The 19458-nt window shown below is 51.5% G+C and overlaps 1 protein-coding gene across 1 annotated transcript in view; it reads right to left on the reverse strand.

Annotated features, from left to right (window-relative positions):
- Nucleotides 1-646: 646 nt before the first annotated feature.
- Nucleotides 647-19458, reverse strand: part of LOC119441661 (tubulin monoglutamylase TTLL4-like) — a 46357-nt gene continuing 27545 nt past the window's right edge. The window contains exon 9 of the mRNA XM_037706257.2: nt 647-914. Within this exon, the coding sequence (XP_037562185.1) occupies nt 845-914 (70 nt within the window). The 3' untranslated portion in view covers nt 647-844. The remainder of the gene's footprint in view (nt 915-19458) is intronic.

The raw sequence follows: 19458 nt of genomic DNA on the forward strand, positions 1-19458 counted from the left end.
CCAAATCTTCACGACATTAACCGGGCAGCACGCGCAGGCGAGCTTCTCAGTGCGCACTTTCTGCTACTCGCCGAACATCGCAGCCCCAACGGCGTAGCATAAATCCTCCTCACAGAAGTGCTCGCTACACACCCGAGTTGTAGCCGATGGCTGCTTTGCCGGTTGCTAAGTTTCGCAATCCAAGCTACACGCAGCTTCTTGGCCTGCGGGTACGTGTGAAGGCTGACAGAGGGCTCCGCTGCGTATGCGTCCGGCACTGCAGCACCGAACAACAAGCCTACCATGTCGAACGCCTTCAAAGGCAGCCACTATCTATTATAGTGCTTTCAAGTGTTGTCAAACAGACACGCGAAACGGGGAAAACATCCCCACTTAATCAGAACCGTAGCGCGGGTGGGACTAAACTTTCTTTTTCAGCTCACTTCAGCGCTTCCGAAGCGGAACAGGCCGCCGCTGTGTCCTTGCGATCCCTCCCTCATACCACGTCACGCCGACGGTGGCGCCAGCCTTTCCAGTGCTCCACTGGAAAGCTCGCCCCCAATAGCTTGCTTAGTTACCTCGTTCCACTCCGACGAGCACGAGGTTTGCGCCGCCCCCGAGTGAAGGTCCCAGTAACTGCAACAAAGAAAACCAAGCGCACGCCAGCTCAAGGAACGCAATACTGTGTTTTATTCCGAAGGGCCGGGCTGGCAGAATGCATAAATACAGCAGAACGGGAGGACTCCCGGGGGAGTGGTTAAAACACAACGTTCTTTTTCCCCTGTGAGAGAAGAACAGGCCTGTACAACACGTGAAGTTCCGGACGAGCCACTGGCTCAGCGGCTCAAACGGCAGCTGGGCGCGGTCAGCCGCGATGCTGGCGCTCCTTCTGCAGAGCCAGGATGCTCACGTTGCGCGTCACCTTGCGTCGGTGGCTGCAATTATAAAGGTAGAAAAAACGACTTATAAGAGGACACTCGGAGACAACGATTGATTGGTAGATGTCACTCCTAGAATACCAAATGCGCTTGCCTTGACGTGCGCCAAGGCTCAGTAAAGGAGGGAAAAAAGTTAGATGGGTGACGACGCTCCCTTCAACCTTCCTACACCGTGATGTAGTGAATTTTAACAGCGTACATTCGCTACTAGTTAAGTGTTTACTACCATTAATAGGAATGATTCAAAGTAGGCAAGAATGTTAGAGCGGCCATTTCTTGGCCGAGTTTTGTGCACGTGAATAGGATATGGGAAAAACAAAGCGCAACCTATGACATCCCAGCGGCAGCCGCCTTGGCGTTACGCTTCGTGCATAAAAAAAAAGAGAGAGAGAGAGAGATAACTACAGAAAGTGAGTAGCGGGGCGGGATGTAGTTCGCTCAAGTCGTAGATGCACGTGCCCCTTGGTGAAATCCCCAAAAGCCCGCCATGGACATTTTTTTTTCAAGTAACAAAGAAACGCGTACATGCACACACGGGTGAACATAAATTTGTTATGCCTCGCACCAGAGGTGAAAAGCTATGAAACGCATTCCGTTGGCAACGTGTTGATGTACCAAGGATTTCACCGAGTACACCCACTGTATATGAGTAAAGTGAGCTAGAATGGGTAGTGGGCTCACTCGTCGGCCGGCTATGTTGTCGGATTGCGCTTCGGCGCGCCTCCGCCACGCGGCGCCACCCCCGCCTTCAATGGCGGGGGTGGCGCCGCGATAATATCTACGATAATTCTAGGGGAAGCTCTTTGTTGTTTGAAGCCAGGACGGGAGTATTGCGGACTAAGATGTACCGAGTCAAGTACCAAGGTATAGACACGTTGTGCTGTGCGTGTGGAGAAGAAGAGGAAACGGCTGAACACCTCATACTTTTCTGTAAGGGGCTTAACCCTACAGTGCAAGGCAACGGGGCTGATTTTTTCAAAGCATTGGGGTTTAGGGACAGTGAAGGCAAAATAGACTTTAAGCGGGTAGAAATAACCAAACAGAGGCTATCTGATTGGTGGATAAAATTAAGGCAGGGGTGAAACTTCACCCACCACAAAGTACAAATTATGTTAATAGCCATGGCTAGGTGGCGTATGCCACCGCCCGATTTAAAGGGTTCAGGCTCATCCATCCATCCATCCATCCATGTCACACGGTAAGACGACAAATGAGGCAGTGCATGGTGACATGGGTTGGGCCTCTTTTCAAGTCAGAGAAGCACAAAGCAAAATTAGTTTTGAAGAAAGGCTCAGGAACATGGATGAAAATAAATGGGCGGCTATAAAGTGCACAAGTATCTCTACATGAAAAGCGTGGACACAGAATGGAGGAAGAGGTCAAGGAAGTTGGCAACCAAGTACAGGATAATCGAAACTGTAAATAGACAACCAGGGGTCATCAGAAAGAAAGTGAGAGAAATAGAGACCGTGAATTGGATGCAAAGAATGGAAACGAAAAGGACAATGGAGATTTACAAGAATGAGAAGAAAGAAATTAGAAGGGAAAATCTGTACGATAACACAAAGGGCAGTGCCTTGCTATTTGAGGCTCGAGCCGGTTGCCTAAGGACGAAAACATATCGGAACAAATATTCGGAACTAGATGAGACATGTGTATGCTGCAGTAAAGATCCAGAGACCACTCAGCACATCCTAATGGAATGCGACGGGATGCACCCAGCGAGAACCATAGGTAACGTGCAACTCCCAGAAGCGCTTGGGTTTAAAGTGGAAGGAAACAAACAGATCAGCCGTAGAGATCAGCAAGAGACGATTAGAGTACTGGTGGAAAAAAAGCAAGGAAAAGATGGATACGACCTGATCTCTTAAAATCATAGGCAGCGGTAGAAGGTAAATTTTTGAAAAAGAAAAATAATGAGAGGTATACAAAAATGCTAGATAAAGAACATGTATAGTATACCTGATTAAATCAAGCAGGCTAGGTGACTATTTGCCGCCGCCCCGTTTCAAAGGGGATGCCAATAAATCATCATCATCATCATGTAGCAAGTGTTGGGGCCTCTTCGCAGTTGGCAGTTGCCTTTGGAGTGTGCGGAGTTTTGTTTCTTTCGAGAACCCGTCACGCGCTGCATCCTCGACCTGCTGAAGGTTATCTGCGGACAGTTATGTGGCCTGACAACCAATGACTGTCTTGCGCGACCAAAATGCCACCCCAACGGCAAAACTAGCCTCATTGTTGGAGATCGAGGCCTGTGCTGACACTCTGCCACATGACAAGTCAGCAATGCAAGCACTGTGGATGAGCTAATTTCCGTGCCATAACCGGTTAACCACAGCCAGCATATTGCTAGAAGTGATTCCACGCAGATTTTTTATGTTGCTGGCTATATTGCACGAAAGGGTGCGATGAAAATGAATTGCCAAGATTGTACAAGCCTGCTAACAATGTCACCACAAGGAGACGATTTTCAGCTTTTTCGCTTAACAACCTTTCGTGACAAAGGAGGACTGTTGTACCCATCAAGTCATCTGTACAGTTCTGTGATCAAACTGGAAAAAAATGCTCACGGAGTGCTTCTCCTGCCACGAGCTGCATTCAGACAGCATTCTGGATGCACTGGGAGTTGTGAAAGAAAGGTTTTCCCAAGAAGCTGGGTGTGCACAACAAACATAATCAGCTTTTATGTAGTGACATGTTTGCATTTTTTTTGTAAAAGACATTCATTCTGACAGATCAGAGAAGCGGGAGAAGGCAAAATATTTAAAGTTGAGCCGCTGCTCGTGAAGCAGAAGTGTCCAGTGATGAAGTGTAAGAATGGCTGTGTCAAATAAATGTTCATTTACCTGTGCCCAGAACTTGAGAGAGTCCCCTCCTATTTTTGTTAGCTGTCCATTTTCATAGTGCATGTGTCATAGCTTTGTGTAGAAATAACTAGTTCACAGTGCCACGGTTTTGCACAACTGCTGAAAGGATATCCAGCTGGAAGCTTTTAAGATATGGCTCATACGAAATTAATAGCTCGTGGTAAACTTTTGAAAGTTTGTTTGCGTCAGAGTCAGCATTGGCAGTAACTTCACGTGCCTGTAAAACACATGCGTGACGAAACAATGCATTAGCTTTTTTTTCCGAAGGAATACAGTTAAACCTGGATATAACGAAATTGACAAATTCCCGAAAAACTTCGTTATAAAGAGGATTTTGTTATATGCAGGTTCGGCACGAAAATTCGAAAACAAAACGCTTTAAGTAAGCAAAAGGGTAACAGACGGCAGAGCTCGCCCAAAACATTTATTTCGCGGTAAAAAACTGCATGGTTTTACTTTGTTGTTTGTTAATGATAAACGGTAGCACTGACCGCTCGTACGACATCAACGAACACAATGCTGCTCCGTCATCGTCCAGCGAGCCTGCGGCGCGGCGCAAAAGGTCGATGGCGTCCAGCACCTCTGTCGCGGAGGGCATTGCGCTTGTGGAATCGTCCTCCCAAGGTCCGTTGTCGTCACTGCGGTCTCGGATAGTTTCTGCCAGAACCTCATCCGTCATCTCCTCCGTTGTGACAGCGCAGTTGTCCGCATATAAAAAATCACAAATCTGCACATCGTCCGGGGCTCCTCCATTCGTACGCAGCGAGATCCAAGCTTCCGTGAGATCGGGCGGCCATGAAGGCTCCTCCTCTCCGGCGTTTATTTCCTCAGCCTGAACCACTTGAACCTCTGTTGATATACGGGCCTTGCGGAAGCAGTTCACAACAATTTCAGCACTTGTTTCTCGCCAGGACGCTTCAAGCATTTCAACAGCTTGTAGAATGTCTACCTTCGTATCTCGCTGCAGACGAATGTTCAGGAGCAGTCTTTGGATTAGTCGCCAATGGTATGAGCACTTGACACTGTTAATAATTCCTTTATCAAGGGGCTGGATGAGCGATGTGCAGTTCGCGGGTAAAAACTGCAGTTCAATGTTGGAGAGCTCGAGCCCATCTACGTGGTGCGCAGTGCAATTGTCTATGATTAGACAAATCTTGCGTGCTTGCCTCTTGACGTCATTGTTGAACTCCGTCAGCTACTCACTAAATATGTTGCGCATCATCCAAGCTTTCGTGTTCGCCACATATTTTACGGGCATCCTGTGCGTTCCTTTGAAGGATCTAGGTCGGGCGCTTTTGCCGATGACCAGTGGGACTCGCTTGTCGCTTTTACTTTATTTACACTGTCAAGGTGTTTATTGACAGGATTGAGAGGTCGAACTCGGTGCGGCAGTCAGAACCCTGCGAGCAGTCAGGACAAGCCCCGTGCGTAAAAGCGCTGGTGATGCGCCTGACCGACCGGCACTTCTTCGTCGTAGTTCATACACCGGAGATGCACCTGACTAACCGGCACTTCTTCCTTACATTTGTCCCCCGGAGAAAAAGACGCCATCCTGGCGATCTAAGCATACGGTAACATAGAGGGATCGTAGAAGGGCTTGAGCCGATCTACGTGAACCGTTTCGCGACCGCGACGGCGCTGATCAGAGGACGGGGACACAGGCTCGACCACATAATTCACGGGGGAAGTTTGTGCAATTACACGGTAAGGTCCGTGATATCTTGGGAGCAGCTTAGAAGAAAGGCCGGGAGCTACAGGTGGAACCCACAGCCAAACCAACGAATCGGAAGGGAAGCTTGGTGGAACAGAGCCACCACGACGGAGCTTCTGGTGTGTCTGATCTGCGGTGGTAAGACAACGGGCGAGTTGTCTGCATTCTTCAGCATGCTGCGCAGCTTGAGACACAGGAACACATTCCGATGAATCAGGCTGGTAGGGGAGCATGGTATCGATGGTGCAGGAAGGTTCACGGCCGTACAGTAAGAAAAACGGAGAAAAACCAGTGGTAGCTTGAGTGGCAGTATTATAGGCGAACGTGACGAACGGAAGCACAGCGTCCCAGTTGGAATGGTCGGACGCGACGTACATGGCGAGCATGTCGCCAAGAGTACGGTTGAAACGCTCCGTCAGCCCGTTCGTCTGTGGATGGTATGCGCTAGTGGTCCTGTGGATGATGTGACACTCCTTCAGAAGCGACGTCACGACTTCAGAAAAAAATGCGCGGCCTCGATCACTGAGAAGTTCCCGAGGGGCTCCGTGACGAAGAACAAAACGCCGCAGTATGAAGGATGCAACATCTTGGGCAGTTGCAGATGGAAGTGGAGCGGTTTCTGCATAGCGTGTGAGGTGATCCACTGCAACGATAATCCAGCGGTTGCCAGCACCAGTACAAGGAAGCGGGCCGTAAAGGTCGATTCCGACCCGATCAAAAGGACGGGATGGGCAAGGAAGCGGCTGCAAGGGTGCGGCCGTGGAAGTAGGGGCCGACTTTCGGCGCTGGCAGTCGAGGCAGCAGCGGACGTACTTCCGAACGAACTTGTACATGCCAGGCCAGTAATACCGGAGCCTAAGGCGGGTGTAGGTCTTTAACACGCCACCGTGTGCACATTGGGGATCAGCGTGAAACGATGCGCATAAATCAGCCCGAAGATGACGCGGTATTACTAGGAGCCATTGCCGACCCTCGGGGAGATAATTGCGACGGTATAGGAGTTGGTCGCGAATAACAAAGTGATGCGCCTGCCGCCGTAGAGTCCTAGACGCCGTAACAGTGGTAGGATCAGATAGAAACTCCAAAAGCAAAGAAATCCACTGGTCCTTGCTCTGCTCAGAGCGCATGTCATCGATGGCAAGTGCTGAGAGGACGAAGTTGAGTGGGCAAAGCAGGGTGTCTACCAAGTTGACATTTTCAGATTCCCTGAGTTTTCCAGGTTTTCCCTGAGTGATTTTGCTAAATTCCCTGAGTGAAACGGAACTTTCTTTTACATCAAGATGGGCTGACACCATGTTGCCTGATGCTGTCACTCTTTAGTAAGCATGTTAAAAAAAATGCGAAGCATCAATTGCGATAGCAAATTAGTAGAGAGCTATACGGAGTAAGGATAGTAGTTTTATCGATCAGCTGTATAAACTTAGACATGCTGCAGCATCAGCAATGCGCCGAACTGTTGTCGACGCCGTCGGCGTTTTGCCCGCGTTCGCACCGAACGCGCACGGCGCTGGTGACTGTTGCCTGTGCCTCTGGGGGCGGCTCGGAAGTTTTCGACGACATCAGAACGGGACACTCGTCGAGCAGCGTCCGGAGTCTTTACCACCTTCTCGCCTCACCACATTTTTATATAAATACGCATTTGGTGGCCCAGCTAAACGTCGCCCCCCCTCCCTCCCTCCATTACCGCAACTTTCGTTCCCTTTCAATTAAATTACAGCTAATTTAGGGACGGGCGAATAGTGGATTTGAGGTTCGAAGCGAGTAGTGATTTGGTCAAATAATTTCGAATCGAGTAGTTTGAACAGTATATATCACATATTACAGTAAAACCTAGTTAATTCGAACTTCACGGGATTGAAAAAAAAAAAAATGTCCGAATTATCAGGATATGCAGAAAACAATAAGCAAATGCTTACTACGTCAGCACGATTTTATTAGTATAATGGATGAGCAAATCTTTTCGCTATTTAGCACAAAAGCAGTGCGGAAGCTGCAATTCTCGTCATCTCGTGACTGATTGGCTCTCGCAGCGGCGATCGAAGCCTCGCGACTTCCTTCGCAGCACGGCTGCGGCGCGCGCCATCATTTGCGACACGCTTTGCACTACCGCGCGCACATCCCGATAATTTTTTCGCCAGTAAGCTCAACGCCAACGGATCGCACGTCCATCGTAATGTAGCCGGTGCGCTTCATCCTCGACAGCTTTGCCCCGAGTCAAACCGAAACAACTGCTTGTCGCAACCGCGGCCGCTATCGACACGATTATGAACGGCGACTTTGCGGTGCTTAAGGGAATGGCCACGAATAGCGGCAAAAACGCCCGCTTCATGCCGCGAGCGGCAACGCATCATGACGCGCGCGGCAAAAGCGGCAGGAATCGGGGGTGTTATGGCACGTACACACTAGCGGCAAAACGCGCGCGGCGCGCCGCCGGCGGCAAAACGCAGCAGCGACAGGGTAGCCACACCAACCGGCGGCGCGCCGCTGCGGCAATCACGTGACCGACTAGACTCCTCTCCCCTTCTCGAACTATCCGGGAGCTCACGCGTGCAGATGATAGTGCGAAACGAGAAACAAGCGGTCGGGCGGGTCCGCATGGCACCAGTTTCCCGCGCGCACGTCACGGAAGCGGGTCGCTCTCATTGGTCTCCTTCATCCGCGGCACGCGGCAAACCGCAAAAAATCGGTCCAGGGGCGATCTCTGCCGCGGCAACAAAAACCCGTTTCGTGGCTGCTTTCGCGGCGCGCCGCGCGCGTTTTTCCGCTAGTGTGTACGTGCCATTACGGCTTGCCGAGGGTGCCGCGAGCGACGAGGGTGACGTCACGGAGCCAATGGCAACCGGACCTCCGCCGCGCCGCGCCGGGTTATCAATCGACGATTGTCGTCTCTCGCGGTTCTACAGAGGGATTTCTGGACGCTGTCCGATCGCACCCTTTTCGCTCACGGTGAATCCGCGTTCCGAGAGCGCGCGAGATCATATCGCGCTGCCGCGCGGCGAGACGCGATTGCCACGGTGGACTTGGCGGCAAGGCGCTGACGCACGGCAACTTGCCGCTAGTGTGACCGTACCCGGCCGACGCACGCACCGAGTCAGAACGAAACTACCGTTCACTGCAACAACTTCAGACGAAATCGCGGTCGCTATCTATGCAATCATGGATGGCCACTACGCAGCTCTTTAGGCACGCGGCCGACGTGCGTATTGAGTCAAAACGAAACTAAACGAAACCGCTGCGAAAGAAACCGCGGCAGCTATCGACGCGATGATGGGTGGCGACTATGAAATCCCGCGGCCAACGCGTTGTTATGCGCGGCGGTAAACGCAATAAAGGCCCAAATAGGCACGAAGCGTTCCGTCGTTGATGTCATTCACGTACGATTTCCGCTGCTGACTATGGCTATGCTGACTCCGCCGCTTCGTTTCGGTTGTGCGCTAGCGCCGTTTCTGCTCTTCTGCGTCGCACATTTCAGGCTCTTTAATGCAAAAACATATAGCCTTCGAGATTTATGGTTGATGTAAGTCAGCCATGACGTGAAGCATAGCCTCCGAGATGTGCACCGACCGTCCGCGGCTTTTGGCTGCCTATTCGGGACCGCTGAATAATTCGAAAATATTGAATCCATGAATTCGAATCGAAGCGAATAACGAACATAGAATTATTCAATGAAATATTCGACAATACCCTATATTCGCCCATCCCTACAGTAATTTTCCCTGATAGAGGCACAAATTCCCTCAGTTTTCCCTGAGTTTTTCCAGAATATTCAAAATCCCTGAGAATTCCCTGTTTTCCCGGTTTTCCCGGTTGGTAGACACCCTGCAAAGACTGTCAGGATCAGGGTCAGGTGATAGTGGCGAGCGTGAGAGAGCGTCGGCATCGGTGTGCTTGCGTCCAGAGCGGTACACAACCCGGATGTCGTACTCTTGCAAACGGAGTGCCCAGCGTGCGAGGCGGCCAGAGGGGTCTTTCAATGAGGAGAGCCAGCACAGCGCATGGTGGTCCGTTACTACATCAAATTGGCGGCCGTATAAATAAGGTCGAAATTTCGTAAGGGCCCACAGTATTGCTAAACACTCCTTTTCTGTAACAGAGTAGTTGAGCTCCGACTTTGTCAGCGTGCGGCTAGCATAAGCAACGACGTATTCCACAAGACCACTTTTGCGTTGGGCAAGAACCGCCCCAAGGCCGACTCCACTAGCATCGGTATGGACTTCAGTTGGGGCATCGGGGTCAAAATGCCGCAGAATAGGAGGAGAGGTGAGCAGATGGCGAAGGGTCGTGAACGCGTCATCGCATGCTTTCGACCAGGCGCATAGGGCGTTGTCTCCAGCCAGCAGTTGAGTCAAAGGGGCGATGATCATGGCGAAGTTCTTCACAAAGCGGCGAAAATAGGAGCAGAGGCCGACGAAACTGCGTAGTGTCTTCAGATTAGTGGGCTTGGGGAACTCGGCAACTGCACGGAGTTTTGCAGGATCCGGAAGCACGCCTTCTTTGGATACCACGTGGCCTAAGATGGTAAGCTTACGAGCAGCAAAGAAGCATTTTTTGATGTTAAGTTGCAGGCGAGCCTTAGTCAGACAGCTGAATACCTCTCTTAGTCGTTGGAGGTGAGTCGAGAAATCAGGTGAGAAGACAACGACATCATCTAGGTAGCACAAACACGTGTGCCACTTGAGACCGCGCAAGATACTGTCCATCATACGCTCGAACGTAGCGGGCGCATTACATAGGCCGAATGGCATGACATTAAATTCGTATAATCCGTCCGGCGTAACGAAGGCGGTTTTGGAGCGGTCAGACTCTGCCATGGGGACTTGCCAATATCCAGACCGCAAGTCCAAAGAGGAAAAGAACTCGGCACCTTGCAAACAGTCAAGAGCATCGTCTATGCGCGGTAGGGGATATACGTCTTTGCGCGTAATTTTGTTAAGACGTCTGTAATCAACGCAGAATCGAATAGAACCATCTTTCTTTTTTACGAGGACAATAGGTGACGCCCACGGGCTATGGGACGGCTGAATCACGCCACGCCGAAGCATATCGCTCACTAGTTCGTCGATGACGCGGCGTTCAGAAGCTGAGACACGGTAAAGACGCTGCCGGAGTGGGGCGTGCGAACCGGTGTCGATGCTGTGCGACACTGTGGTGGTGCGGCCGAGAGAAGGTTGATGGCAGTCGAAGGAGGCGGCAAATTCGCGTAGCAGGCTGACAAGTTGCGCGCGTTGTGTGGTTGTCAAATCACCGGAGATTGACGGTTGGAAGCACTCCAACGGCGGTCGAGTCGCATTGTCGAGCGCGGCAAGGGATGTCGAATGCGCGGTGTCGGGAGCATCGAAGAGCATCGAAGAATCCACAATGTCAGCATAACCGAGGCACTCTCCGCGATGCAAAGTAACCGGCAGGAAAGACACATTGCACACACACATCACACCACGGCCAGCACTGATGGCGATGACGGCAAAGGGCAGCGGAAGGGAACGGCGACGGGCGAACAAGTCACATGGCGTGAATAAGACGGTTGCGTCACGTGCAGATACGCAAGACACAGAGACGACGGCGGCGGACTGAGGAGGGATATCGGTAACATCGGCCACAATCATTTTTGGAGGCGTCACAGGATCGTGGTCTATGGCTGCAGCGGAAGGGAACAACTCCACCTCGGCGCGGGCGCAGTCAATGATGGCATTGTTAGACGATAGGAAATCCCAGCCTAGAATGACATCGTGGGAGCAGGACGGCAGGACAACGAACTCAATGACATGCAGAGATTCCGCGATGACAACACGAGCAGTGCAGGCTCCCAAAGGTTCTACAGGCTGTGCGCTCGCAGTACTCAAATACAGTCCGGAAAGCGACGTCGTTACTTTTCCCATCCGTCGGCAAAGTCCTGCGCTTAACACCGAGATTGCTGCGCCCGTATCGACCAGTGCGAATGTTGGAATCCCTTCGACGTATACCTCAATTACGTTGCAGGGGTGATTTCGAGGCCTTGGGTAAAGCGAAGGGGACGCAGTTCTCGCCTCGGGAACTGCGACACTTAGTTTCCCTGAGGCAGAGGGCTTGGCCGGCGTCTCATCGGTGAGATGGAACGGCGGCGTGGGGATGGCGAACGACGAGTAGTGTAGGGAACAGGGGTTTCATCTGGTGGCACAGGGGATTGTAGCTGTCGAGGGGCGTAACTGTTCATGGGTCGGCGGTAATCATAAGTAGGCTGCATAAGGCGTCGACAAAAGCGGGCAACGTGTCCCGGAATACCACAATGGTAGCAAATCGGGCGGTTGTCGGCTGCGCGCCAAGGATTTGGCAGGCGTGGTAGCTGTGGTGCAGGCGGCGAGAAGGGAATCGGGGGCGGTCGCGCAACAGCTTGGCGAGGTGGACGTGGAGCGAAGGGCGGCCTTGCAGCGACGTCAGCGTATGTCAAGGGCGCCGCGACTGTAGGCGGTGGAATAGCAGCTGGCAGGTACTCAGCGACTTGCTCCTTGATGACGGTCTGTAACCCCCGTGTCAGTGGGGAGTGTGGTTGCGCGTTCGTAAAGGGCACCAGGGAAAGCTGCCGAGCAACTTCTTCGCGCACGAACTCCTTTATCTGGTGCATTAGAGGCGACTCGTCAACACCTAGCGTCAGACCTGAGACAGGGGCAAATTCTGAGGGCGGGTGTCGTGTGACAACTCGCTGCCTTCGAAGTTCGTCGTAACTTTGACACAGCGCAATGACGACAGACACTGTGGTCGGGTTCCGGGCGACCAACATCTGGAAGGCGTCGTCCTCAATTCCCTTGAGGATATGCCGGATCTTATCGGCGTCTGGCATCGTTGCGTCAACTCTGTTGCACAGATTAACGACGTCTTCGATATAGCTGGTGAAATTCTCACCTGGTTGCTGGGCGCGTCCGCGCAGGCGTTGTTCGGCCTGAAGTTTACGTACGGCAGGGCGACCAAAGATTTCCGTGAAGTTGGTCTTGAACGCCGACCATGTCGAGATGTCGGATTCGTGGTTCCGATACCACAAGTGCGCAACGTGGCTCAAGTAGAAAATTACGTTGTTGAGCTTCTCCCTATCGTCCCAGTGGTTGTGCCTGCTGACTCTGTCGTACGAGGCGAGCCAGTCCTCGACGTCCTGATCACCGGTACCCGCAAAAATCGCAGGATCCCGCTGACGCTGCACGCCAGGACAGATGACAGTTGGTGCCGTGACTGCTGCTTCTTGGGCTGGATCGTCAGGCATGGTTCGAGAAGACTGGGCTGGATCGTCCGGCATGGGCCGAGATGATTGAAGGGTTCGGCTGCGAAGTTCCAGCGTTGATGGAGTCGTACCCAGCACTCTCCACCAAATGTCAAGGTGTTTATTGACAGGATTGAGAGGTCGAACTCGGTGCGGCAGTCAGAACCCTGCGAGCAGTCAGGACAAGCCCCGTGCGTAAAAGCGCTGGTGATGCGCCTGACCGACCGGCACTTCTTCGTCGTAGTTCATACACCGGAGATGCACCTGACTAACCGGCACTTCTTCTTCCTTACAACACAAAGTAAAACAGTCAAAAGACGTTTGCTCTGCTTACCGCCGTGGCAGACGTCTCCTTCAAGCGTAAGGGTACGGTTCGGAAGCAACTCGTAGAAAAGCGCCGTTTCGTCAGCGTTGTACAAATCCGACGCTTCGTAGTGCTCGAAAATACCTGGTAGCTTTTGTTGGATCCATGAGTCGGTGCCATCGCTATCCGCAGAGGATGACTCACCACTGATCACTTTCCCGACGATCCCGTACCTGCGTTTAAAACCTTCGAGCCACCCGTTACTGCCTTTTAAATGATCGCAGCCCAGGATGCATGCATAATCCCTTGCTTTTTGCTGCAAAATAGTGCCGCTGATGGGTACGTCTCGTGCCCGCATGTCCATAAACCACGTGAACACAGCTTTGTCGACGTCGGCGTATGTTGATGACTTCAACTTCTTCTTGCCGTCCGTGCCACGTGCCACAGCGCTGCCGAATCAAATCTTTCGCGTTTAAAATTGTTGACAAAGAACTAGCTGGGATGCCAAATTTGGCAGCTACATCTTTCTTTTTTTGGCCTCCAGAAACGGCGTCCAAGATAGCCATTTTGTCCTCAAGAGTCAATGTCTTGCGTTTCTTCGTAGCACTCATCCTTGGAACGCGTGTCGTTTCACACAAGCACGAGTCGTCGGAAACAGAACGAGCGACACGATTGCGTCGTAGCCTAGCTCACACTGTAGTTACTCTCTATCTCTCGACTTGCCGGGTAAAAGGGTGCCTAGGCGCCACGGTGCTCGGCGCCCACGCTCTCTCTCTCTGGTTACCGTCGCTTGTCGTAGACGTCTAGACGCCGCTGGCCGCGTCGCCCGTTTGAAGCGTATGCACTCTCCCCCTCTGTTGAAGTTGCCGCGGGGCCAGCATGTTCTTTTACTGGCTTGCGTGACACGCGGCGCGCGCCCAGTCTCTCTCTGGTTACCGTCGCTTCGTTGATGTTCTAGACGTCTAGACACCGCTGGCCGCGCCGCCCGTTTGAAGCGTATGCGCTCTCCCCCTCTGTTTAAGTTGCCGCGGGGCCGGCGTGTTCATTCACTGGCTTGCGTGACACGCAGCGCGCGCCCAGTATCTCTCTCTGGTTACCCTCGCTTCGTCGATATTCTTTAAGCCCCAACCAGACGTACGCGTTGGAACGCGTCCGCACGCGCCGCATCGCGCCTGGGCGCGTACGACGTCAGGCGCTTAAGCCCCAACCAGACGTACGCGTTGGAAAGCGTCCGCATGCGCCGCATCGTGCCTGGGCGTGTACGGCGTCAGGCGCTTAAGCCCAGACCAAACGTACGCATTGTAAAGCGTCCGCACGCGCCGCGCTCACTCGACGTCACGTCGCGTCCGATAGAGGAAGAGGGCGCGCACGAGTTGCCGCGCGTCCCTGCGCGTTTCATTGCGGCTGCCATGATCACCTACCAAACGCGCAGAACGACGAACACAAAGCACGCAGCTTGCCCGGGCTTGCCTGCACGTCGCGCGAACAGTCGTTCCCAAAGTCACGCTGATTCGCCGTGGTCACGTCATAGGCGTTCTGTGGTCACGTGAGGAGCGCCGCACGGGCGACGCGATGGCAGCTTCCGGCGCGGGCGCAGAAAACCTAGCAGTGGTAGGTGTCCATGCCGCAACGCGTCCACACGCAACGCAGGCTCCGCGCCTGACGCCGTACGCGCCCAGGCGCGATGCGGCCCGTGCGAGCGCTTTCCAACGCATACGTCTGGTTGGGCCTTTAGACGTCTTGACGCCGCTGGTCGCATCGCCCGTTTGAAGCGTATGTGCTCTCCCCCTCTGTTGAAGTTTCCGCGTGGCCGGCGTGTTCTTTCGCTGGCTTGCGTGACACGCCGCGCGCCCAGACTACACGCTCTTTTGTGACATCGAGGGATGCAGGCCCACCTCGCGCACGCTCGCACGCACGCACACGTGCGCTCTCGCCTCGCAGTTGCCGTGAATTCGAGCGCGCCAAGCGCGAAGCACGCGTTTCGTTGCGGCGGAGAAGGTGCTTTCCGGTTGCTGCTCGCGCAAGAATGACAAAATTTGGGGCGAAATCTCTAGGTTGTCCGCGGGGAAAATTCGTTATTTCGAGGGAGTCTCCCGCTGCCACTTCGTTACGTAGAGGTTTCAAATACATGTGCTTCTATGGAGAAACGGCGGGGAATAGAAAAACTTCGTTATATTCAGGAATTCGTTATATGGAGGTTCGTTATAACCAGGTTTAACTGTAATAAGAAAGGATCCAGTTGTTTACATGTGTTAGCCACGCAATGCTACAGTCTTTGTACGCTTTGGAAAGTTTGCAATCGCTGCTCTGCCCTTGCCACTGCAATCCAAGTGCATGTCAAATGTATGCAGCATCCCACCTATCACCTAGGCAGAGTTCTACGCGCAGTATAATCACGCGTTCGCACTAGTAATAATGGTGACTGAGTTACAGAAAAGACGCTATTTTCTGCAGTCCTCTTCGCACGGGTACTGATTGTCCGCAGTGTATTTTATTTAACGAGCTAACAGCAGATCCACATGCCCAGCCTTATGCGGGAATATAGGTCAATGCACGTGCCTCGTGCCAGTTTTTTTTTCCGTCTCAACTACATTAGCGTCACATGTTATACTGCAGATTCATGTGGAATTCCATGTAAATACGATAACAGTGCATGAAAACAGCATGGTTTTAACTGCACACAAGCACCTCTGTCAGGCAACGTCCTACATTGAAGCCGCTGGTGGCGCCACTGCACGTGTAACATTCCCGGCGTCAGGCAGGGGAACCAAGTAAGCCCACTACCCTCTTCTAGCTCACTTTAATATGCGTATTAGCCCTCAAAGATTGTCTTGTAAAACTATTACGCCAGTAATTAACAAAATAACCAGTACCGGACGGTCGCCATGGCACATGCAGGAGAGCCTTCAGTAAGTTTTTAAAGACCTTCACGTAAACTTCCGCAGACTAGGATTTCTGTGCGCGCACTAACAGGTCCCTTATTAGCCCGGTTGTAGCCTTTGCACAGCGGTGTGTCTGCAATCACAGTTTGATGAGAATTCCAGTTTAGTGACATTGTCAAGATGTATGCCAAGTTGAGCGAGCAAGTGCGTCCGTGTCTATGCGCATGCGTGCGGATAAGGGGATTCGAGGGGGTCGACTTTTGTTAAATAAAAAAAAAAGCCGAAGCCACAGAAAGCAAAGGGGAAACTGTTGAATTGAAATGTAGAAATAATAGGGAAAATGGGAAATGAAAGTGGGCGAAAAGACAACTTGCCGCTGGTGGTAGCTGAACCCACATCCTCTGCATTACGCGTACAATGCTTTACCAATTAACAATTAAACAAGATCGCCGCGTCGAGGGATGCAGGCTCGCACGCACCCACACGTGCGCTCGCTCGCGCCTCGCAGTCGCCGTCACTTCGCATTCCGTCGCGGCGGAAAAGGTGCTTCCGGTTGCTGCTCGCGCAAAAATGACAGAATTTGGGGCGAAATCTCCAGGTTGTCAGCGGGGAAAATTCGTTATTTCAAGGGGGTTTCCAGCTGCTACTTCGTTACGTAGAGGTCACAAATACATGTGCTTCTATGGAGTAATGGCGGGGAATAGAAAAACTTCGTTATATCCAGGAATTCGTTATATGGAGGTTCGTTATAGGCAGGTTTAACTGTATATCCCATATTACAGTAAAACCTAATTCATTCAAATTTCACGGGACAGAAAAAAAATGCTCGAATTAACCGAATGCTGAATTATCAGGGTATCCAAAAAACAACAAGCAAATGCTTACTACGTTAACAGTTCAGCTTTTATTAGTGGAATGGATGAGCAAATCCTTTTGCTATTTTGTACAAAAGCAGTGCGGGAGCTGCAGTTCTCGTCGTCTTGTGACTGGTTGGCTCTCACAGCGGCAATCAAGGCCTCGCGACTTCCTTCGCAGCAAGGCCGCGGCGCGCGCCATCATTTGCGGCACGCTTTGCAATACCGCGCGCACATCCCGATTATTTTTTCGCCAGTAAGCTGATCGCCAAGAGATCGCACGTCCATCGCGATGTAGCGGTGTTCTTCATCCTCGACAGCTTTGCATTGAGTCAAACTGAAGCAACTGTTTGTTGCATTCGCTGCAAAGGAAACTGCGGCCGCTATCGACCCGATTATGAACGGCGACTTTGCGGTGCTTAAGGCACGCGGCCGACGCATGCACCGAGTTAGAATGAAACTACTGTTCGCTGGAATAACTGTAGACGAAATCGCGGCCGCTATCTATGTGATCATGGATGGCGACTACGCAGCTTTTTAGGCACGCGGCCAACGCGCGTATTGAGCCAAAACGAAACTACTTTTTGCCGCAACCGCTGCAGAAGAAACCACGACTGGTATCGACGCGATCATGGATGGTGGCCAACGCGTTCTTATGCGCGACGGATAACACAATAAAGGCACAAATATGCACAAAGCGTTCCTCCATTGCTGTCATTCACGTACGATTTCTGCTGATCACTATGGTGATGCGGACTCTGCCACCTCCGTTTTGGTTGGACGCTAAAGCCGTTTTTGCTCTTTTGCATCGCACATTTCCGGCTCTTAATGCAAAAATGTATAGCCTTCGAGATTTACGATTGATGTATGGCAGCCATGACGTAAAGCACAGCCTTCGAGATGTGTTTTTGTACCGGCCGTCCGTGGCTTCTGGCTGTCTATTTGGGTGCGCCGAAAATTTCGAATATTTGAATTCGATTTGAAGCGAATAACTAATAGAGAATAATTCGATCGAATATTCGACAATAACGAATATTCGCCCATCCCTACGAATTATTCAAACATTCCATTTGATTCCACGATATTCAAGCATTCGCACACCTCTAAAAATAATACAGCTACACTTGTTTAGCTTGTGCAGATGCGACCAGCCTTTTCTACTAAATATCTCAATGTTGAACAATGATCAAAGGTGTTTAACATTTCAAAGCATCAAAAAGGGTGTACGAGACACACTCTGGATAACTCTGACACCGCCCTGGGGCTCTTTAACGTACACCTAAAGGTAAACATTTTTGCAATGTGCCCTGATCGGCATGCAGCTGCCGCTGCCAGGAACTGAAACCATGATCTTACGCTCAGCAGCCATTGAAGCTGTGGGGATGCGCAACTCTCACGCATCCCCTGATGTTGTTTTCCCTGCATGGCTCCCGTCTCCTGTATATGGCTTCGCCGCGTGGCTTTACGTCGGTGTGGTTGTGCCGTATTGCAGGAGATGGTGGGACTGTTGCGCTGCTAACACCACCTAGCGGCGGAGTTAACACCACCTAGTTAGCGGGGTTAAAGGAAGGCACTTCCTCTTGGCTTGGGGATCGGCGAGCAGCGAACTGTTTGTGCGTGCGCTGGCCCTCTTTGCGGGATTGTCCCGAGAAGGCTTAGGAGCAGGACACCGGTATGGACGAATACGGATCGATCGAACGCGCCACCGTTCTAGTGACTGTACACGTGAACAACTAGGCAATGGTGTCATAGCATGGGGCGAACATATCAGGTCGCGGTGAGTCGAACTTCCTTGATTAGTCGCGCGCCCATGGGAATGTTCTATGCGTAGTAATTCGGCTAGCATGCATTAGTGTATGAAAGGTGCAATAAATACCCTTTTGATTGCTTGCACTACCGTGTTGTTCCTTTGTCCCAAGAGCACGTGTGAGACCCCACAAAGCACACATAGCCACTGAGCCAGCCCAGCTAGTGAAAGCTTAACTTTGACAGCGCTGTACTTTGAACAAGCGCAACATTTAAGCCACAAAAGCCAGTCAGCTGCAGATAGAGCAGAGCCAAGAGTTCATGAGAAAATATTTCTTTACAAGTATAGCAAGAGTTCTTTCCGATAAGTCAATAAACTTCTAGTACAAAGCAGTCTAAAGCGTTCTTGAATTACCACCAGGAAAAGAAGCATAAGTATGGTGCATGTAATATTAGCAACATTATTCATCAGTAAAGCTACTCAAAGCAAACGAGATGCTGCGCACGAGATGCAACATTGGTGAAGCAGTCAAAGCTTTAACGATGAAAATTTTGGCAGCAATATGGATTACCTGCCACATCCAGATTTCGCATCTCGCGGACTCTCGCCACACACCAAAGTAGACTTTACCTTCCCGTGTGAGAGGAAGCGCATCGTGTAAAATTACGCCAGTGCCACTTCCTGAAACATACAACCAAGTTGAGGCACATTTAGGTTTACGGCTTGAGGAGACATGTCTGTGCTTTCTTTTGCTCCTGCCGCAGCACGTATGTAGAAAACTGTTGATAGGCCTTCATTCTGCGACTGTCACACTGATAAAAACACGGTTACGATCATCTGTGTCTGCAGCAATTATTATGGACCCTGCATTCTGAATTATTCAACTTGAAGCCTCAGCTCAACCAAGTGCACATGACAGCATGGTTCCTCAACTGAAATATAGTCATCATG

The sequence above is a fragment of the Dermacentor silvarum genome, chromosome 2 (genome assembly GCF_013339745.2).
Source record: "Dermacentor silvarum isolate Dsil-2018 chromosome 2, BIME_Dsil_1.4, whole genome shotgun sequence".
Classification (NCBI taxonomy): Eukaryota; Metazoa; Arthropoda; class Arachnida; order Ixodida; family Ixodidae; genus Dermacentor; species Dermacentor silvarum.